The sequence below is a fragment of the Pipistrellus hanaki genome, assembly GCF_964339955.1.
Source record: "Pipistrellus hanaki genome assembly, chromosome: 17".
Lineage (NCBI taxonomy): Eukaryota > Metazoa > Chordata > Mammalia > Chiroptera > Vespertilionidae > Pipistrellus > Pipistrellus hanaki.
Genome location: NC_140519.1, coordinates 18,776,595 through 18,799,541, shown reverse-complemented (window position 1 = coordinate 18,799,541; position 22,947 = coordinate 18,776,595). Strand labels below are relative to the sequence as shown.

At 41.7% G+C, this 22,947-nt stretch overlaps 1 protein-coding gene across 5 annotated transcripts in view; it reads left to right on the top strand.

Moving 5' to 3' along the window:
- The window catches only part of ADHFE1 (alcohol dehydrogenase iron containing 1), a 31,901-nt gene extending 10,149 nt beyond the window's left edge, over positions 1-21,752 (top strand). For all 5 annotated transcript variants that reach the window (XM_084864382.1, XM_084864383.1, XM_084864384.1 and 2 more), the window contains 8 exons: positions 635-712; positions 2,170-2,275; positions 5,368-5,520; positions 7,336-7,434; positions 10,004-10,082; positions 10,236-10,332; positions 13,028-13,185; positions 20,158-21,752. In XM_084864382.1, the coding sequence (XP_084720508.1) occupies positions 635-712; positions 2,170-2,275; positions 5,368-5,520; positions 7,336-7,434; positions 10,004-10,082; positions 10,236-10,332; positions 13,028-13,185; positions 20,158-20,241 (854 nt within the window). In that variant the 3' untranslated portion in view covers positions 20,242-21,752. The remainder of the gene's footprint in view (positions 1-634; positions 713-2,169; positions 2,276-5,367; positions 5,521-7,335; positions 7,435-10,003; positions 10,083-10,235; positions 10,333-13,027; positions 13,186-20,157) is intronic.
- Positions 21,753-22,947: the final 1,195 nt, after the last annotated feature.

Sequence of the window (22,947 nt, the reverse complement as noted above, 5' to 3'; positions counted from 1 at the left end):
CTCTGGTGAAACTGTGTCAGCATCACACAGAAGGGTGATTAGTGAAGTTTAGAAACTTGACAGAATGACAAAACCGCAAGCCCAGCAAAGGCAGAGCTTTACTGTGCTGGCTGCCAAGAGGGAATAAAGACATCTTTCAGAGAGGCAAATACAAGTCTTCTTCCTCAAGATATCCAACTGCAGCTGCTTAAGCTCTGGCACCAGAGGAACCTGAGGTTCCCAGGGATCCTCACTGTTCATACAGAAACGTTAAACCTGCATGCGTGTTAATACAAAGGTGGACAGCATCCATACATGTAAACACAGATACAGATATCACATATCCACTTCAGAACACACACACATGTTATACATGCATGCATGTTAATGCAGAATGGACGTTTTACCTGTTACACATGCATGTTCATGCTGACACTGGCATCATTTTATTGTACGTGCATGTTAACTAATGTAGGCACACACATACATGTGAAGTATACATACATGTTAGTAGAGATACACACACCAGACAAGCCATGGGTGCAGCAAAGCTTCCTTCTAACTTAGCTCCTTATGTCCTAAGGCTGAATTAAGTATTGCCACTCGCCTTTATTTAGATGCTTTAGTATTAATAATTCTTGTTATTTTGTTCAAGTCCCAACTACTTCAGGAACTGGAAGTGAAACTACTGGAGTTGCCATTTTTGACTACGAGCCTTTGAAAATAAAAATTGGTAAGAACTTTGCCCTTAACTTGTTAAAAGCTATTTTACCTTTCAAACCTAGTACCTTTCATTTAATCCTAATCTTTAGCCATCAAGAAGCTATATAGTTAAGAAAACGGTATATACATGTCCACATTTTCTTTCTTCTTCTAAGTACATGTGAAAATATGAAACAATCTAATGAACTTCTTTTTGAGAATTACCTAGAAAATATGTTGAAATGCCATGAATCTTGATTGGCTATTTCTCTGCACAAGTTAGTGACTATATGTCAATGATAAATAGTTATTCCCTTTCTTGAACATCATTTTTGCATTTTAAATTAATTTCATTGAGATATAATTTTTTAAAAATATATTTTTTGTTGATCTCAGAGAGGAAGGTAGAGGGAGAGAGATAGAAACATCAGTGATGAGAGAGAATCATTGATTGCCTGGTTTCTGCATGCCCCCTACTGGAGATCGAGCCTGCAACCTGGGCATGGGCCCTTGACCGGAATTGAACCCGGGACCCTTTAGTCCACAGGCTGATGCTTTATCCACTGAGCCAAACCAGCTAGGGTGAGACATAATTTTTATATAATAAAATGCATACATTTTAAGAGCCTGGTTTGATGGATTTTGACAAATATAGGCACCCATGTAATTACTACTCCAATCAAGATATAAAACATCAACCTAGATCAACCCACCAGTCCCATTCCCAAATAACCACTGTTCTGCTTTTCATTTCCTTTGTCCTTTTTAGCCTATCTTCTTTTCTGACTTTCAGCTGAGGTGGTAAAAATGTCCCTCTACTTGACTCTGGCTCAATATCCTTCTTTCAGGCCTTGGTAGCAGAAAAAATTGACACTCAACAACATATTTATAGTAACTTCTCTTTTTTAAATTAAGTTACATTATCCTTTGACATCAGGAAATAATAGCTACCAACACTGAAATTCCACCTTACAATTTTTAAAAGACTTTTCCATTATGTTATCTAATGTGATCCCTACATCAGCTCAGTGAGGCCCTGTGATTGGGTAGTTTAATCTCATGGAGAACTCAGGGAGACTGAGAGACTTGCCCAGAGATACATGGTAAATTGCAGAGCAAAGACCCACACCAGCTGTGAGCTAGTAAACCAGCTCTCTGGCATTTCATAATTAAATAAGCCCTGGTTTGTAGCACTTGCCGATTTCTGTGGTACAGATATCCCCACCGTAGTCAGTGATGCCACCCAACCTGCCCTTGGGAAGAGACACACATACTTGGCCCCTGTGAACTGAAAGGAGCGTCCTCTCCACTGAAAAACCCAGGTTTCTGACTCCAGATCTCTCTCCACTGCTCCTTGCAGCCTCTCTACATGAGAATGACTTTTACCTCATAAGTTTTATACTTTGGGATAATTTGTTATCCTCACGTTATCTAATGTTTTTAAATGAAGTCCATGCCTATAGCCTCCCTTGGAAATCCCTGTCCTAGGCATTGGTTCCCGAGCCATCAAACCCACGCTGGGACTGATTGACCCTCTGCACACCCTGCGCATGCCTGACCGGGTGGTCGCCAACAGTGGCTTCGATGTGCTTTGGTAGGTACCTGGAGGGGCATTTTCGGTACCTGGGTCTATGGACAGTATTTTGTTTTCTTTTTTTGTTTATTTATTTATTTGTTTGTTTGTTTGTTTATTTAATATGTTTTATTGATTTTTCACAGAGAGGAAGAGAGAGGGATAGAGAGTTAGAAACATCGATGAGAGAGAATCATCGACCAGCTGCCTCTTGCACACCCCCTACTGGGGATGTGCCCGCAACCAAGGTACATACCCTTGACCGGAATCGAACCTGGGACCTTTCAGTCCGCAGGCCGACGCTCTATCCACTGAGCCAAACCGGTGCTGGCTATTTATTTATTTTTTAAAGAACAGTAAGCACCTTTATTACATGAGCTAAGATAGGAGGGGGATTTATTTGCTTTTCTGGGCCTTGATTTTCCTCAGCTGGAACTCCAGCTCCTTGCCCTCTAAGACATAACCGTCTCCTCAGCCAAGGCTGGTTGTGCAGTGATGCATGCAAGAAGCCTGCCCTGTCTGAACTGCTCCTCTAGAAGACTGCTGATGGTGGCATTCTTTTCCCTTTCATCATATTTCTTCTGAATTTTCTTGGATCGCTTTTTGTTTAAAATCTCTTCCTCCTTGAGAGTCTGCTTGACCCCCTTTTTCCAGCCTGGAGGCAGTGCCTCGTGGGACTCGTACCCCTGTGGGTACCGTATTGTCAATGAGCAGGATACAGTTCTTTACTAGGGTCTTGGTGCAGACCAGTTCATTGTTGGATGTGGTCTAGACAACATCAGTGATCCTTGTTTTGTGTGTATAGTACTCTGAGCCCCAGGAGAAGTTGCTCACGTCCAGCCTCAAGGCTCCCGACTTCTCGTTGCCTCTCCACACACCGACTGGGTGTGTATGGCAGGGGCCAATCGTAGTTTTGACACAGGATGTCCCAGCTCATGTTTTCACTTCTTGTGGTAGGGCTTTCTCTTGCCTCCGGTCTTGTGGCGCTTGTGCCAGTGGTTCAGAGAGATGGCCCATGCTCAACACCAGCTAGAAAGAGTACAGTATTTTCTTACTGGAAGTACTTACTAAGCATTCATTGGTTAGCACGCCATAGCAACCCCAATAGGCGTGGACTGTCGTTATTCCTTTTCCTAGATGAAAACAAGGACACTGTTAGTGAGTAGGTTAGTGAATAAGTGAGGCCCTGGGTGAGCCACAAACCTGCTGTTCAGGATGGACCATCCCTGCCACAGCTGTGGCCACGGACATGGCAAAAGGAGCCATGTCCTCACTGGTATGCCTCGTGGCTACACTAATCAGGGAGTGCCCAGGGATGCCACCGCACGGAAGAAGGCAGGGATGGGAGCTGACATCCTCTGAGCTGGACCCTGCACACCCTGTCAGCACTTTATACACATATCACTTCACCACAGCTCTGTGCCAGGTGAGAACTCCCTTTGAGATGTTTAGCCACTTACCCATAGTCTATTGCAGGCTCCCTGAGCTTCAGCTCCGTGTGCGATGGCTTCCTAATCAGTGGCTTCTGCCATCGACCTTGCTTCTGAGCTCCAGGCTGTGAGCTGCTTAAGCTCTGGCCATTCATTCCAGTGGCTTCATGGAGGTCCCATGGGCACGTCACATTCAGCATGTCCCAAATTGCCCTATTTCATCCATTTTCACACACACACATTTCTTCATATTCTAAATCTCAAATCAGAACATATTTCAAAATCTGCAGCATAGAAGTATAATTTTCTTCCTCAGTGGTACAGTTTTTAAATGGAAATTTGATAAAATCTTGGTAATTCTTTTAATTTCCAATAAGCCTCCCCCCCCCCCCCCCATCACCACCACCACCACCAACATGCCCCATGGCTTCTTCTCCTGAGTCGTCCCTTAATATAGTGAGCAGCAGGACTCAGTGTGGACATCTCCTTTCTCTAATGCCCACACCAGCCAGCAGAATCTCTCTTACATCTGTTCCCTCCTCTCGGGCCTCATTGCTCCCAGGTCTTACCTGGACAGTTGATTGCAGTAGTCTCCTCCTCAGTCAGCCTGTTTCCATCCCATAGTCCTTCCTTCTGTCTTCCATGCTGGCCTCACCACACTTGCAGAATCAATATACACACACCTTTACCTTACAAGTCTTTCAACCCTTTTCTATCCAATGTCCAAATTCCTTTGGCCCTGGAATGCCCTAATGCTCTGCTCTCTATCTGTTTGGATAACTCATCTTTCAATTCCACCGGAGCATTCTCTCCCTGTTGGAACCTTTTCTGACCCTCACCTTCCCTCTCCTTAAGTACAACTGACCACTTTGCCCTTCGCTCTCCCCCACCGGGGGGCCTGTACATTGCTTCTGACACACCCCTCTCTTCACATGCCTGTCTCCCTCAGTGCATGTGAGCTTGGTAAGGGCAGAACCATCTTTACTCACTTATCTGTCCGTGCCCCTTGCAAACCAACTGTCACTCCATAGGTACTCAATTAATAGCTGTTGAATGAAGTTCACACAAGCAGGAGGCAGTAGAGGAAGGATTCAAATCCAGGTTTCCAAATCCATGGCCTGCTTTTTTCCACTACATTATGCTGCCTACTAAAAACAAAACAAAAAAAACTGGAGAAAGTTGTGTTCAACTCCTTCCTGGTCAAAGTTGTCAGTACTTTGAAGCATCATCCCCTAACAACTTGGAAATAAGATTACCCTCCCTAACTGGAAGCTACATAATAAATTTATAATGGGCCAACGCAGTCACCTTTAAGTGAATAGCTCAAAGGCCCAAAGACTTCGCTGTCAATCCAAAGGAGGGGAGGGTGTTCGGAAGAAAGAATGATGGTAGTTGCCCTTCTACGTATTTTCCAAGGAAGAGAACACCTGCCCTGAGGAATCTGCCCCGGGGGCCCCCCGTGGCCAGTTCTGAAGATGGACACACCCGTGAATTCAACCTTAGAGGCAATTCCCCTGGTTAGGACTTCATGGGGCCAACTAGTGGGATGCATTGTGGTTATCAGTACCACATAGCATATCCACAGTGGAGTGAGTACGTTTCCAAGACAGTTTGTAATCTTAATGGAGGGGGGGGAAGGAAGACCACATTTTCAACCTGTGTGTTTTAACTATTTCTTGTTAGCCATGCCCTGGAATCCTACACTGCCCTTCCCTACCACATGCGGAGTCCCTGCCCTCCAAACCCCATCTCTCGGCCAGCCTACCAGGGCAGCAACCCAATCAGTGACATCTGGGCAGTCCACGCACTGCGGATTGTCGCCAAGTATCTGAAGAGGTATGCCACCCAGAGGGAATAGAAATAGAACAAAAACAAACAAACAAAAAAAAAACAAAAAAAAACCAAAAAACACATTCCACCCTCATGTAAAATGTACCATGCCAGATCCTGACATGTCCTAAGTCTGTTCACCAAAAGGTCAGCCAGTGAGTGTAGAGAAGCCTCAGAAAGCTTCTGGAAAGATGAGAGGGATTGAGGGGCGGGAGGTGCAGCTAAAAACTGGGATCTTCAGTCTGAAAAGGGTAAAATAGGAGTCCCTAATTGACGAAGGAAGCAGACACAAGGTTTGTTCATTGACGCCTCAAAAGCAAAGCTAGGATGAGGAGAGATGTCCTTTGAGATTTGGCTACCAGTGCCAGACAAGAGAACCACAGAGGCAGATGCTGGCTGTGCCCTCTGGGCCCTGGGCAAAGACACACAGAATCGGCCCTGTGAGCACACTGGGAGGAGCTAAATATAAGAATTAAATGTGTGGAGTTGTCTGTCCCAGGAGACACAAAATGCTTCCTGAAAGGTTATGAAAGATTTATGAATGACATAGCCATAACAGGCTCCTGGGAGAGTACATACATACTTAGAGATGAAAGCTGATCTCTGAGACATGAAGACAGCTGCAAAGTCAGACTCATAAGGGAGGTTAGGCGTTATGAGTCTAAGGGGAGGTTATGAGTGAGGGGAAGTTAGTCCCCTCACACAGCAGGTTAGGCCTACATGTGAGCACGGCGGCCCCTCCTCTGGCCCTGAGCTGGAAGCTGCTCTGGAGCGGGGACTGAGCCGGGGAGGGGACACAGAACTATTTCAGGCCCAGGGACCTTCGGGAAGCACAGAAGCACCTGACTGACAACTGTCCGAGGTGTGTCTGGGCAGGAGCAGAAGGCAGGAGCAGCAGTGGGAGGTGAGGGGGTAAAACAGACAGAGGAAAGGCTAAATCTCCATCATTTACTATTTTGCCTTGTTATTCGGGGAACACAGCTCGAACACTGGGTTTTGGAAAGGGGACTCAAACGCCTAACCATTTCGAATGAAAGCGGGGGAAACTTTCCTGTTATGAAATGACAGGAACCCTTAGCTCCAGGAGAAATCGCAACAAAAAAAAAAGCAAGTGGGAAGCGGTTCGCTTGGCAGTCTCAGGCTTCCTCCCCAGGACAAGCAGCGAGCTGCATCTGAAAGGGGCCTTTGAGAACTGGCTTTTCCAAAGTGGCACCGGGGACAAATAGAGCCAGCAAAAGCTTGTCCTGCAATAACATCCCGCTTCCACAATAACAAATATTAAAATGACATGTGCCGTTCCTACAGATGACAAAAGAGGTCCCCCGAGGGGTCCAATCGGGGTTTGGTGTCACGGGAAGAAAGATGGCTGGGCGGGCTGCAGGCAGCCCCAGGCGACAAGGTCTCGGGTGCCGGGAACCAGTCTGGGCCCCGTGCACTCCGAGTGCGTGTTTACTCTCAGTGCATTCACAGCGGCGGTCAAGGTCGCTGACAAATGAAGAAGAAGAATGAGTCTCAGGGCACTTGGCTGGAGCAGCTCTCCCAATCCAGGGGTCAGTGCGCTGCTTCCCCGGGCACTTTTATCCCACGAGCAGCCTGACAGCGTATTTATTATGCCTCTGCTGAAACCATTGATGAGAAAATGTGTTTGCCCTCGGCTTTCCTTTAGAAGACAAGGTGTCATTTGAATAACTTGCCTAATTTTTCTTCCTACCAAGTACCACTTTTTTTTTTTTCCCCCAGCTCTTTCCCTCAGGCGGCTCTTTATTCGATAGGAAATGCCAATGCTGATATGTTATTGTTGGGAATTTATATCGTCCACAGGGCTGTCAGAAACCCCGATGATCTCGAAGCAAGGTCCAGTATGCACTTGGCAAGTGCCTTTGCTGGCATCGGTTTTGGAAATGCTGGTGTTCATCTGTGGTGAGCGAATCGGAGATTTTATTTCTTCACCTAACCGACTGCTCTTAAATTTTAAAACCGTTTATAACGTAGGACAGGTGGTGATATTTAAATAGGTTATGGAAAGAAGGTATTTAACTTAGGGTCCTGGAATATTTTCTTCATTCTAATGTAATTTATTGGGCCACGGATTTTTTTTTTTTGTAACAATTTTATTGAGATATAATTCACACTATATAATTCACCTTTTAAAATGAACAAGTCAGGGTTTTGTTTTGTTTTTTAGTATATTCACAGGTACCATTACCACAATCAGTTTTAGGACATTTTTATCACCCCAAAAAAGAAATACTATACCTCTTAGCCTTCACCTGCCAATCCTCCTATACCCCCAGTGTTAAGCAACTACTAATCTACTTTCTCTCTATAGATTTGCCTATTCTGGGCATTTCATACAGATAGGATCATATAATATCTGGTCTTTTGTATCCGGCTTCTTTAACGTAGCATAATGTTTCCGTGGTTCGTTCATGCTTGCATCAGTACTTCATTCCATGTTATTGCCAAATAACATCTCATTGTGTTGCTTTTTCACATTTTATTGATCCATTCATCAGGTGATGGCCATTTGGGTTGTTTCCACTTTTTGGCTATTGTGACTAATGCTGCTATGAACACTTGTCATTTCTATTGATTACATATACCTGGGAGTGGAGTTGCTGGTAATTGTATTTTAAATTTTGAGGAACTTCCTGTTTTTCACAGCAGCTGCACCATTTTACATTCCCACCAGCGGTGAATGAGGGTTCTGATTGCTCCACATACTCTCCATGTGTTGTGGGGGATTTTTAAAACCTCAAATGCAGTATTTTTTCTTCTAATCTCTCACAAAAAGAGAGATTAGAGTCATTGCCAATAGCCCAGAATTAATGTATTTGATCAGAACTTTACTGGTATATTGCCTTCAAATTGAACACCAGTGAACATGGAGAATTAAGAATTTGCTAGGGAGAGTACAATAAAATAAATGGTCTCCCCCAAACTCTGCTGCTGAGAGGAGCAACTGAGTAAAATCTCCCCAAAGTTTGAAAAATGTGTTTACCTTTTGTCCCACTAATTTTACTTCTAAAATGTAGCCTTAAAACATACCATATGATCAATGAATTTCCTTATAAGGATAACCACCTAAGTGTTATTATAATTGAAAAATGTGGAAGCAACCTAAATTTCCAATAGATTAGGAATGGTTAACCAAAGTGTAGTTCTCAAAGAATAAAATAAGGCTATTAAAAATAATGTTTTAGAAGAATACAAAGTGATACAGGAAAAAGTTTACAAAGAATATTAAGTAACAAAAGCATTGTTTAAAACTGAATGCAGAGTATGATCGATCATATATATATTAAAGTTGTGCATAAAAGACTAGAAGGAAATATTCTATAATGGTTATCTTGAGGAAATAGAATTATGGATTCTTTTAATTTTTTACAAAGAACATATACAACTATTAAAATAAAATAAGTTAACTAAAATATTGGCTATAATTAGAACGGTACCTTTTAAAGCTACATTAACCCTTTCACATCATGAAGGCACACTAGGAAATAATTTTCTGAATACTTTGGAGCCTGAGAAATGTAAAACATATTCCAAAATACCCAACAACTCAGAGGACTCATAGCTTTTGATCTCTCATGAAAGATGATAGGCTAGGGCCCACCCCCCTTATATTTGATAGATAATCATACACTTCACCAAATATTTCATCTTTCTACGAAATGTAAATTTTTTTTGGTGAATAAGCTATCTAATATTTAATAGACTTACAGGCCATTGTACTGTTATAAAATATTTTATTTTTAATACATTAATTGTAATGACACTAACTTCTAACAATGTATATCTCCTGAATTGTCTATTAAACTATAATATTATCCTATTTGTTCAGTAAGAACTCAAGAGGATATAGCTTTTCCATTCCCCCCTCTTCAAATATTCCCATAAATAAAAATCATGGCGCTGTTTCTTGAAAGTCTTTCAGACTAGAATAATCATTTGTGATTGAACTCCATTAGTATGTACCATTCTAAAGGATGTACTGATCATTGGTGGGACAGATCACTAGCAGGTCAAGCTTACATGTCTGATGTATCTCATCTTACTTTATAAATCTCCCACTGACATGGTCAGCTTGTTCAGGAACACACTGCTAACATATTGCAGAGCAAGATAAAAAAAAATACATGCTCCGAAATGTATTAAAGAAGCTTCAAAGTGAATTCTCAATTTCTTCCAGATTATAAAGTTAACCAATGTATTTGGGGAGAGTCTTCTGTACTAACACGTTTTAATGGTATACAATTTTATGAGTATTTGATTTTGAGTATTTCAGAGGTTTTACTATGAATAACACCAAATATTGAATACATAACAGTATTTTTTATAGCAAGGGAAACAAAGTGGATCACTTTGTGAGAAAAGGGTATTGTCTAGAGACTGTGAAAAGCTCTCCCAGAATAGTGAGTATCTTTCTGTTATCTTGAATTTCCGATAACTTTATGCCAACATAAGGGCTTTCTTTCTTTTCTAGCCATGGAATGTCTTACCCGATTTCAGGCTTAGTGAAGACATATAAAGCAAAGGATTATAACGTGGATCACCCACTGGTGGTAAAATCATAATACATTTTTTAATTAAAGTCTCCTATTCCTTGCAGTTGCTATAAATGTATTTGTCAATGCTTGATTGCTTGGATTTCGGGGTAACTTAATGTCTAGAACATGCGGTTGGCCCACCCGTCACCGTGTTTTGTTCCTCCGCAGCCTCATGGCCTTTCTGTGGTGCTCACCTCGCCAGCGGTGTTCACCTTCACAGCCCAGATGTCTCCTGAGCGGCACCTGGAGACGGCAGAAATATTGGGTATGAATCATTACTCGTAATCCTGTGACTCACATAGGTGGAGCACTTCCTCGGTTTGATTCTAAAGATAAAGGATAATACTAAAAATAAATAAATAAATAAAAAAATGTTGCTTTGAGGTAGTTTAGTAACAACTTGTCACTGACCTGCACAATTCAGTGCTAAAATTTTATAATTTCATGTTCTAACAATCTGGTAACAGTGAACTGGAACCAAATATCGCTTATGTTAAGTTTGGAGTAATCGTATTTCCTGTTTTCATCCCCAAGGAAAGTGAAAGTCTTTACATACTACAAATGTAGTAAATGATTCCGGTGTGTTTAATAGGTGATAAAATGAATCTAATTCCCAATTATAGAGAGTCTAAACAACTAGAAACTGTAGAAAAAGATCCCCACAGGCAAACATTTTTGCTGCTCTTTAGAATATAATAAGTAAGTTCCTTTTGCATCTTGACAAGAAATAGAATAATATTCAGAATAGCTTAGTTTAGTAAAATTTTGGTATTTTTCTAAGACAAAAACGTCTTTTTTAAGTTCTTGAGTGTTTGATTAACTGTCCAAACATCTTATTCCCCTACTCGTGTTTAGGGCAGGAAGGGAAAGTCTGAAAGAAAACTTCATTATACTCCCCTAGCCCCGGCCGTTGGAGAGATTATGTCCAAGAAGGTGGGAACGACCACAGACATCCTTCCGCGGGGCCTCTTCACGCTCACTCCTCTCTCACTCTGACATGTGTGCTCCTGGCATGCTCAGGAAAGAAGCCCAGGGCTTGCTTTTCCTGCGTGTGCTGTCGCAAATGTGATGCCACCTTTGCCAAGGATCTCGTGTTCCTGTTCCCTCTGGGACTAGGGATGTTGTTCAGCCATTTATTGGGACTCAGATGCCTTTGGAAATACACAGACCGTGTAAATAGACAGGATCCCCAATAGTAGGCTACATGCATGATAAATGGGGAAAATCTTAAGAGAACATACAGCTGACATTCCAGACAACCACCAAAATGACTGAGAAAGCAATTCCTCTGTAAGACAAAACCCTGGCCGGAAGAACCCACCAGTTCTTTCTCGTTGCATCGGAAACTTTGATTAATATTATTCTATACGTGGCCATTCCTATTTTGATTCCCTAAGGAATCTTAGGTTTTCTTAGTTGTATACCAAGGTATTCACTTTCCTACCCTCTCTCTTTTTTTCTAAAACACTTCGTAGAAAAACCCAGAGGTTTTGGTGGTGTGTTTTATGGCAGCAATCCCAAGAAAATAAAAATCTCATAAACCTCGTATCGTGTGTTGCCTCTCCACCTACTCCATATTTTAGCTGCTGCTGTGTAGTATAGACTGGTCTTGTCAGGCAAGGTTTACCTTCCTACCCCAGCTGCTTCACCAACCAGCCCCGTATCTGGTTCTATTTATCCTTCTCCAGGATTACTCAACCAGTTCTCACTGTCCTAGAGAGAGAGGTTAAAATTGATTTAATCCTGTGCTTCAGGATGGAGGTGAAACGTACATGCTAGGCCCCTTTTAAACACTACGGAGAAAGTGGACGTGGACGGCGGCTTGAGGCATTCTGGATAATAACTAATGCTACGTTCCATTTGTAAAGGGCTTCCCTTCCAGGCCGTGAGTGCGTTCAGCTGGCATAGATGGAGTCAGGGGAGCCAAGTTTCATTCATCTGGGAGCGGTCACCACCGCCCTTCCTACGGGCAGAGCCCCCTGGCTCTTCCAGACTGATGTCTCTCTAATGTTGTGTGTTAATTATCCATTACGTCCAGTTCTGCCCTTTTCCACCTCCAACGCTTGTCAGCCTTCTCCCACCCTCCACCAAAATCAGCACCTACCTATTAAAAACCGTTTTCTGAGAGTCTTCCTGTACTTGGTTCTGTCTGACTAGTTCTGTAGAGGAAACTGCTTTGCCTACTGGCAACAGAGTCCAAAATAAAAACTTTTTATAGCTGTAGAAAGGAAATACTTTCCGTCCTGGCCGCACAGGATCCATTTTTGTCATCTTCTTCCTTTTTGGCAGGCAGTGTTTGGCGTGTTCATACTTACACAGATTCTTATCTCACAAAGGGTTTTTGCAAAGGGTTTGTCTCTTCTGTAAAGGTTGCTGTGAGAAAAAAGACATTGAACACGTACTACCTCTAGATGTCAGCAAATTCCAGGCCTTGGAAGTGGCATAAGCTGTGTTTTCTGCCACAAATGCTGCTGATGCTTCTTCTTCTTCTTCTTCTTCTTCTTCTTCTTCTTCTTCTTCTTCTTCTTCTTCTTCTTCTTCTTCTTCTTCTTCTTCTCCTCCTCCTCCTCCTCCTCCTCCTCCTCCTCCTCCTCCTCCTCCTCCTCCTCCTCCTCCTCCATTCCAACACCAGCCTTCTTTCTCGGCCTCCTTCCCGGGCCTCTTTTCTTTGGCTCTGTTCCTTGTCTCCCCCCCACCCCCACCCCCCAAGGGTTAAGGAGCCCATTGGGAAGGTGAGAGCCGGGTTAGCCGCCCCAGTGGGCTCCTCCGCACTGGCCTGGCCCATCTGTCTCCTGCAGGCTTGCCCGCTGGGCCGGCCTCCATGTGGTAGGCACATTGGGGCCCTTTTCCTCCGCCTGGGGAGCCAGCAGAAGGTTATACATCAGCTACCCATGTGACTGAGCTACACTCAGGGCCAGCTTCCTCCCCTCCGCCCACAGTCAGCGCTTTGTGTCTTCCAGGGGCCGACATCCGCACCGCCAGGAGGGCAGATGCTGGGCCGGTTCTGGCTGATGCCCTCCGGAAACTCCTGCTGGACCTGGAGGTGGAGGACGGCCTCGCTGCCATTGGCTACTCCAGGGCCGACATCCCCGCCTTGGTGAAAGGAACCCTGCCCCAGGTAAGAGATGCAGAGCAGCCCTAGCTGGTTTGGCTCAGTGGATAGAGCGTCCCAGGTTCGATTCAGGTCAAGGGCATGTACCATGGTTGCGGGCACATCCCCAGTGGGGGGCGTGCAGGAGGCAACCAATCAGTGATTCTCTCTCATTGATGTTTCTATCTCTCTCTCCCTCTCCCTTCCTCTCTGAAATCAATAAAGAAATATATTTAAGAGAGAGAGAGAGAGAGAGAGAGAGAGAGAGAGAGAGAGAGAGAGAGAGAGGAGGCAGCATCCCACCCGGGGCCCGTGGGGAGAGAGGAAGACTCAGGGGTCCTCAGGCGGCCCCCAGTTCTCCTCCACCAGATGGCCCCGCGCTCCCTTTCCCCAGGGGAAGGGGCCAAGGCTCCCTCGCCTTCATGGTCTTCCATAAACCTGGGGCATGTGTGAAACTTTCATGATGAAACTGAAAGGAGCCTTTATTAAAAATGCAAGGCATAAACAAGCCGCATTTACATTGAGGTGTGGCAAAATTTCCCTTTTCTCCATTCCTGCTCTTGTAAGAGTCCCCTGTAAAACTAGATAAGAAGCTGTTGCTAAAGAGCCACCAATAGCGTTTTTTGCATTATAAAGAATTCCAGATTCCTGCAATTTTGTGTAGAATAAGCATGGCCTTTAAGACTACTATAAAATCAATCGCTGTTTTACATATTTGGGGGATTGTATATTTTATACATAAACATAAAATATATAATATGCATTATCAGCGTCACTTTGGGTCTTATTTATTTAAATGGTGATAAAGAACTTAAACTGAACTATTCTTTATTTGGTAGAAAAGTTGTAATAAATGTAGAATTTCCCCTCTCTAGGTTTGCATGAGGAGAGTTCAACCCCCATTGGACCTCTCTCCCATTTGGATCAGATACCCAGATACCCCTGTGCTATAGCATCAGATCCTAACAAGACAATACCATAAAACAGAGGGCTGGAGTGCTCCCCATGCTGAGTGCTCCCTTAGTCCTTTCCAAAATGGGAAAGCCAGGAGCACTTGAACACTGTGAGGACATGAAGATAAGGCATGTCTGCCCAAAGATGGTCATGAGTCTGTATCCCTGAAATGGGAACAGAGTTAACTGGAATATCCCCACACAGCATCCTACTCAACCCCACTCCAGTTAAGCAAGGGCCTCACACTAGCTTCTTCCCTACTTAGCAAAAGCTTAGAATTTTGAAGCCCCCTGCTCATCTAAGGTAATATTTGTATGGGTTCATTCATTTCCACGGGAGCCAGGGAGGTAGCAGCAATGAACAAAGTAATTTAAGGAAATGGCAAGTGGTGGGGGCTTTGGTGAACTGGAAAACTCATGGCTTATTTCATTGAGTAAGCCTCTTTTTAGCTACGATTTATTACATCCAAGTAGAAATTCAGATCCCAGTGTTGGTAGAACTTCCAGTTTTCAAGAAAAATTCACAACCTGGATGTTTGTATTGAATCCCCTCACTTACCAATGTACAAAGCAAACATGGCCCATGGGACACCAGTTTCTCTGATATAGACTGAGAATCATTGGACTCTATTTTATATAAAAATATAAGAGAATGAGAAAAGAGGAGTTTCATAAAGTAGCAAAGCTCCCAGGCTAACTCACAAACCCTTGGTTCTAACCCACAATCCAAGGGACTAAATGGCAAAAAAAAAACATGACCATTCCAATTATTTTACCCAAATCTATTAGACCGTAAGTTCCATAAAGCCTTGGAACCTGTCTGTTTTGGTCATCCATCTTCTATTGCATCTAGCATGGACTAGTAAACATATTGAATGAATACATACCTGCAACCCTTTCCTCTTATACCAGCTGAGCTTAATGGCTGAATGGTGGTAACTTTTTGAGAAATTTCCTTAGATTGACATGGTCATCAACCAATAACAATGAGCAATTGTCCAGGGACCAGAGAGCAAATGATCATTAGGATTTTGATGTAGGTCTGGTCTTACAGTATAATTCCAGTGAGAGTATCCATTCTGCAAGGGGTCCTCTGAAAAGTTCTGCTTACATAGCCCAAGAAAGTATTTAGAAATATGTGTTAGTCAACCTCTGTGGATGGTATTGATAATTTTCAGGTGGAACTGTATATTATTGGCCATTTAACTGCTGGTGGCAATGCGTCTTCCAGGCATCAGGACACATTGGCAAGTGTTCACTGTTTTAATTCTACCTTGCTCAGACTTCGCTTTCGGAAGCTGTTCCAGATTAACATTTGAGTCCGTCCACTAAAATAGCAAATTAATTAGGTATTCTTCTGAATGCCTCAGCATACATATCAAGCTGGGAAATACAGATAGCAAAACTTTAATTGACAAAACTACGTTTTTTGTTCCACAAAAGATGCAGGGTAAATGGAACCTTTGGCATACAAGTCATGTCCACAAAGTAGGATTCCCTCAGGCTGTATTCATGAAGCAGCCCCAACAGGAATATCTATCTATCTATCTATCTATCTATCTATCTATCTATATATATATTCACAGGACTTTAGAAGGAATCTTAGAAATAAACTTATCTTGCAAACTTATCTTTTTAGAAGGAATCTTAGAAATAAACTTATCTTGCAAACTTATCTTTTTCCCTTTTGATCATGTTAGAAACATTGTTCATTTAAATTAACTATCAGCCTGGCTGGTGTGGCTCAGTGGCTGAATGTTGACCTATGAACCAGGTCAGGGCACAGGCCCTGGTTGCAGGCTCTATCCCCAGTGTGGGGCATGCAGGAGGCAGCCGACCAATGATTCTCATCGTTAATGTTTCTATCTCTCTCCCCTCTCCCTTCCTCTCTGAAATCAATAAAAATATTTTTAAAAATAATAAATTAGCTATCACATTTGGAGATATATATATATAATGTAGAGAGAGATATAGAGATAGATAGGTATATAAATAGTTATATATATATATATATATATATATATATATATATATATATATTCATAGGACTTTAGAAGGAATCTTAGAAATAAACTTATCTTGCAAATAAAGAACTACCATGGGTTTTTTTGTTTGTTTGGCAACAGTGAACACTTCGCAGGAATACTGTGGCAGCTTCAGATTTTGCACAGGAGGCACAGTAATCCTCACTTATTAGTATCACAGGATTTAAAGTAGTGAAGGGGATATACTGGTTCCTGCAAAAAAAAAAAAAAAAAAAAAAAAAAGGTTATTTCATGGAGTCGACATTTGATAAAGCTCCTTTTATGTTCAGCAACGAGGGGTCGGTTTTTTTTCCTCTGGAAGGAACAACCAGGCCAGTATTCTTGACCAAACACCGCGGCTCCTACTGGCAGCGGCAAAGAGCAGCCCTGTGTGCAGAGGCTTCCAACCGCCGTAGCCGGGCTGCAAGGGGAGCGGGCACGAATAAATTAATCTCCCAAGTTGGGTTTCTGAAACTTCTAGAAAGAAACATTTACATTTCAAATCAAAACATTTCATTACTGAGGAGAGCTGTCTACCAAAATGAGCACTTCCACTCTCTGGCAAGGCAGGCCAGCTGAAATGTTGTTATTTTATGAATGTGTTAAAAAGTAGTAGTGTGGATTGATTTCAGTGCCCATGTTAATCAGTTGTCCTTCGGTCTTACATGTCTATAAACAATAACACATTGCAGAGCACATCTTGATTCTGAGAGTTTAGCTTTTTTTTTTTTTTTTTAATATATTTTATTGATTTTGTACAGAGAGGAAGGGAGATAGAGAGTTAGAAACATCGATGAGAGTCATCGATCAGCTGCCTCTTGCGCACCCCCTACTGGGGATATGCCCGCAACCAAAGTACATGCCCTTGACCGGAATCGAACCCAGGACCCTTCAGTCCCCAAGCCAACGCTCCATCCATTGAGCCAAACCGGTCCCGGCGAGGTTAGCTTTTATACGGCATCGATGATATGTGGGGGGATATATCACAGACGTTATGTCCTTGTGGCCATTTAACCAGTCATTGGGGTTTAGAAATCTGAAATCAGCTCAGCGTGGCCTGAAACACTTCTGAGAGTCCTGAACTACTTCACCAAAGGTGAACAAGATCATTTGAAGGGCCTTTTAGCTCATCCAATAAGACTTACAACTCCATTATCAACCCAGTGATGGGACAGCGCTCTTCACTTCTTGCCCCTGCCACAAAGGCATACATAGGTCACCATGACCACGTCTCTGGACCTTGCTACAGATTTTCAGAAAGTGTTGAGGTCTCTAAAAGATCTGCTGGGATGTACAATTTTATCTTGGCTTTATCCATACTCATCAGTGTTGACTCCCATTCTTCTCCCATCTGTCCATCCATCCTTTCTTTTTCTTTTTTTTTAATTAATTTTTAAATTATGGTAAAATATACCTAACAAAATCAACTATTTTAACCATTTTTAAATATACAATTTAGTGCCATTAAGTGCATTTACAATCTTGTGCAACCATCACCACTGTCCATTTCCAGAACTATTTAATCATCCCAAATAAAAGTTCTGCTCTATTGTGTAATAATAAATAATATTACCATTGCCCCCTCTGTCCCTTTCCCCCAACCCCTGGTAACCTCTATTCTACTTTCTATCCTTATGAATTTGCCTGTTCTAGGTACTTCGTGAAAGTGGAATTATACAATATTTGAACTGCTGTTTTGCCTATTTCACTTAGCATATGTCTTCGGTGTTTTAGAACTTCATTCCTTTTTGTAGCTGACTAATATTCCATTGTGTGGATATACCGTATTTTGCTTATCCATTCATCTGCAGCTAGACATTTATTTGGGTTGATTCCACTTCGGCTCTTGTGAATAGTGCTGCTAGGAACATTGGTTTACAAGTATCTGTTTTGGTCCCTGATTTAGATTTATTTGGGTAATTCTATGCTTAATTTTTTGAGGAACTGCCAGGCTATTTTCCATGGTGGTTATACCATTTTACATACACACCATTTTACAATGCTCAAAAGTTCCAGATTCTCCACATCTAACACTTTTAAACAATTATTATTTTTATTTTTTTAAAAGCCATTCTAATGAGTGTGAGTGGAAATTCATTGTGGTTCTGACTTGTATTTCCCTAATGACAATGTTGTGCTTTTTCCATGTACTTATTGCCTGTTTATATAATCTTCCTTTGAGAAATGTCTAGTCAAGCCCTCTGCTATTTTTTTCCTTTTTTAAAAAATATATTTGTATTGATTTTAGAGAGGAATGGGGAGAGAGATGGAAACATCAATGAGGAGAGAGAGTCATTGATCAGCTGCCTCCTGCATGCCCCACACTGGGGATCAAGCCCGAAACCTGGGCATGTGACCCTACCAAAAACCAAACATGACCTCCTGATTCATAGGTCGACGCTCAAACACTGAGCCATGCTGGCCAGGCTTCCTTTTTTAAAAAAATCTTCACCCAAGGACATGCTTACATTGATTGGAGAGAGAGAGAGAGGGGGGGGGGGGCGGGAGAGAGAGAGAGAGAGAGAGAGAGAGAGAGAGAGAGAGAGAGAGAAAGAGAAAGGAGAGGAGAGGAGAGGAGAGGAGAGGAGAGGAGAGGAGAGGAGAGGAGAGGGAGGAAAGAAGGGAGGGAAGGAGGGAGGGAGGGAGGGAGGGAGGGAGGGAGGGAGGGAGAGGGAGAGGGAGAGAAATATCAATCAGTTGCCCCTATATGTGCCCTGTCTGGGGATCAAATCCACAACCCTTGAGTGCATGGGACCACTCCAACCAACTGAGCCATACTGGCCAGGGATCCTTTGCCTGTTTTTTAATTGGGTTGTCTGGGAGTTCTTGTTGTTAAATTGTAGCAATTATTTGTATATCTGGATATTAATCCCTTATCAGATACTGACTTACAAATATTTTCCCCATTCTATTAGTTATCTTTTCATTCTCTTGATAGTGTCTTCTGATGCATAAAAGTTTTTAATTTTGATGTAGTCCAATTTATCTGCTTTTTTGTTGTTATTGCCTATGCTTTTGGTATCATCCAAGAAATCATAGCCCTGCCCTCATGGAGCTTCCCTCTTCCACCAGGTGTGCTCCCAAATAAGTGCTCAGCACAAGCAAACAGACCGAGAGACCCAAACTGCTACATTTTTAAAATTTTATTTAGACCCAGAAATTTGGACACAGAGTAGTCGTTATAATACCTATTAATCTCCTGTCCCAGAGAAATCAAGGAGCCACCAATGAGAATATAAATAGCAAAAGCATGTGCTGGCTAGCTCTGCTGACTTGACTCAATAATCAATGGAAAAAATTAAGCAAATCACCAAATTCGTTTGCAACCATAGAGATAAAACCTTAGTTAATATTTTAAAAGGGAGTCCCTTGTTGCCCATAGCCTGAAAATTATGTCCTAATGAAGTTCTTTTGACTATCCCAGAAGTTCAAGTTGCAAAATATACAGTCTTTGAAGTCAGGGATGACCTGGTTCTGTTTTCTTTGCTGAGCCTGGGACAGTGCTCTCCGCACCTGGCCAAGATTGCTGACCAATGCAGTTTGGTCATTATAGGAGGTGTTTGTCCTGAGATTGGTTTAGTTCTGTACATTTGAGCAGAAGGCTATTAGCAGGGCATAAGGCAAGGACAATTAGGCAAGATATAGGCATTTGAAAGCTCGCCAATAGTAGTGTAATAACTTTGTGTGGTGCCAGGTGGGTACTTGAAATGTTGGAGGATCTCTTTGAAAAGTATATGGTTGTCTAACCCCTATGCTGTACACCTGAAACTAAGACAAAATAATGTTGAATGTAAACTGCAATTGAAAAGTAAAATGCAAAAGCTTTGTGGGAAAGATGCGTCACTTGATAAACTTTTGAGTTGGGAGTCAATTAGTATGAAGCAAACAAGAAATATGACCTTTAAAGATAGAACTATTATAAAGTCATTGTTTCTTGTGCCCAAGTTAATTTGCATAACCTAGTAGCTTTCACAAACTGCCTTTTCAAAGCCCTGAGTGACTCCTTTTGTTTACTGTTTCAGGAAAGAGTCACCAAACTTGCACCACGCCCTCAGTCAGAAGAGGATCTGTCTGCCCTATTTGAAGCTTCAATGAAACTGTATTAATTTTCATTTTCACTGAAAGAATTGGCTGTGAGAGCTCTGAAATCAGAAGTGGATCTAGCCAGAGCTCCACACATAACTTATCTGTTACCAGTTTGAATGTGATATAAATTTATCCTGCAGAAGAAGATTCCATGATGCTCAAAAGTCAAGCTACTTCCATAATACAGGTTAGACAATGCCCAGAAGTATTGGACCCTGGTTTGTGTTCCTTCCCTATATTCTGAATACTGTCCCTGCTTTGTGTATCAAATAGGTAAAAACTCACTACCAAAAATATCAATATATACATCCTATGTGCCGTAACCCATGTTTAGATATTTATACTGTAAAAGTACTAGCATAAATTATAAAGAAATATGACAAAAATGTTTTTGGCAGCATTTTTTTCTAACAAAAAGTTTGGAGGAACCTAAATATGCATTAATAATATATTGATAAATAAATTACAGTATATTAAATAATAGAATGCTATTGTGCTATTAATAAGAATGAAGTAAAATGATTGGAAATATGTTCATGATATACTGCTAAGTTGGAAAGAAGTAAGCTGCTGAACAACTATATATTGGTATGGTTCTGTTTTATGTTTATAATTACATGTAAAGATATGTTTATATATACATAGAAAAGAAGAATGCACATCAAAATATTAAAAGTTATTACTGGAGAAATGGAACTTGAGGTATAGAAACTTAAGAAAAAATACTTTCTATTTTAGACTTTTTTATTTTATAAACGTCTATATTGTTTGGATTTGTTACAATGAGCATAGAAGTAAATTCAAAGGAGCGGGGAGAAAAGAAAAATTCCACGTTCCTGTTTTAGGTCAGATTCATCTTGTTTTATAAAAATATTAGTAACTAATATTTAAAAGGTAAAAACAAATACAAATGGATAAAATATTAGAGACTGATCTCTTTTTTTTGCATGCATCATTTTACTTTATTTTTTTAAGTATTACAAATAGTAGTACATATGTCTCCTTTTTCCCCCCATTGACCTCCCCCATGCCTCCCCTACCTTCCAGTACATGCCCTCACCTGCCCCCCACCCAGTGTCTTGTATCCATTGGTTATGCTTATATGCATGCATGCAAGTCCTTCAGTTGATCTCTTACGTCCTCCCGCGAACCCTCCCTAGCCTTCCTGCTATAGTTTGACAGTGTGTTCAATGCTTCTTTGCCTCTGTATCTATTTCCTCCCATTTCTTTCCTTTAAAAAAATCTTGCCTCTGCAGACTAGAAATAAGCATCTAATAACAAAAAATGTTTGAGTCCTAATTTCAATGTCCAACAGTTCTGAGTCCCCGTTTCAATGTCAAACAGTTCCTTATGTGTGCATGTCAGCCATGATATCTGGATGGTGGGCACATGGTGGCAATGCAGGTCCGACCCTCTCTGGTTTGGTCCTGGGCAACCAGCAGCGATGCACAGCTGCTGACTGCTAGCGTGGCAAGGCTTTGTCAGCGTCTTCCATCTCTGCACTGTTTCTCCTCTTGTCTGTGGTTGGAGCAGACCTGTCAATTCTATTAGAAACTGATGTCTGTCAAAGAAAATGTTCTTTTGAGAAAAACACTAACTTTTTTTTAATTGAGGTAGCATTGGTCAATAACATTATATAAGTTTCCGGTACACAGCGTTACAATTAAATATCTGTGTGCGCTATAGCTTGCTTGCTACCCAAAGTCTAGTTTCCATCTGTCACCAGGTAATTGATCCGCTTTAATTCTGCCCTCCTCCCCTCCTCCATTTTTCCCTCTAGTAACCACCAATCTGTAGTCTGTATCCATGAATTTGTTTTTCTTTTATTTTGGTTTGTTTGTTTGTTTGTTTGTTGTTTTATAGTACCATAAGAGTGAAATCATATGGTTTTTTTGTCCTTATCCAGCTGACATATATTTCACTTTGCATTCATGTTGTTGCAAGTGGCAATGTTTCATCTTTTTTATGGCTCGGTAGTATTCTATTGTAAATATGTACCAAATCTTCTTTATCCATTCATCCATCAATGGACACTTAAAAGAGTTTTCATATCTTAACTATTGTAAATAATCCTGCCATGAACATAGCAGTGCACATAACTTTTCAAATTAGAAAACACTAAAATTTTACGTGGTAATGACCTCTTTGGAAAAACGTTCCTGGTGCTCAGAATAAGTTAATTCAAGAGCAATCAGCTTTGTAGTTTACAAATGATAGCCTTGCAGATGGAAGCTAAGGAGCCTGTGGTCTGCTTCCCTGTTATTCCCGACCTGCAGAAACTTCTGTAGCTCCTTTTTCCCCAAAAATGATTCCCACACTGAGGTCTGTCTGCTCAAGCTTTGGGGTCTAGATCTCAGTGTACATGTGGAATTATTCACGTTTTAAATGGAATTAAATAATCACCTAAGTAATGTCTACTTATTTAATTGCATCAGGGCATCATTGTTCCATTCAACCTTCCCAGAGCCATTTTATCTCTATGAAGATCTCTATTTCCTTGAGATTTTGAAAATAACATTTAAATAATGTTCATTATAAAATAATTTGAGATGTAAAAAATGCATTCTCTGCCAAATCCAGTTTGGCTCAGTGGTAGAGCGTCGGTCTGCAAACGGAAAGGTCCCAGGTTCGATTCCGGTCAAGGGCATGTACCTTGGTTGTGGGTACATCCCCGGTAGGGGGTGTGCAAGAGGCAGCTAGTCCATGTTTCTCTCTCATCGACGTTT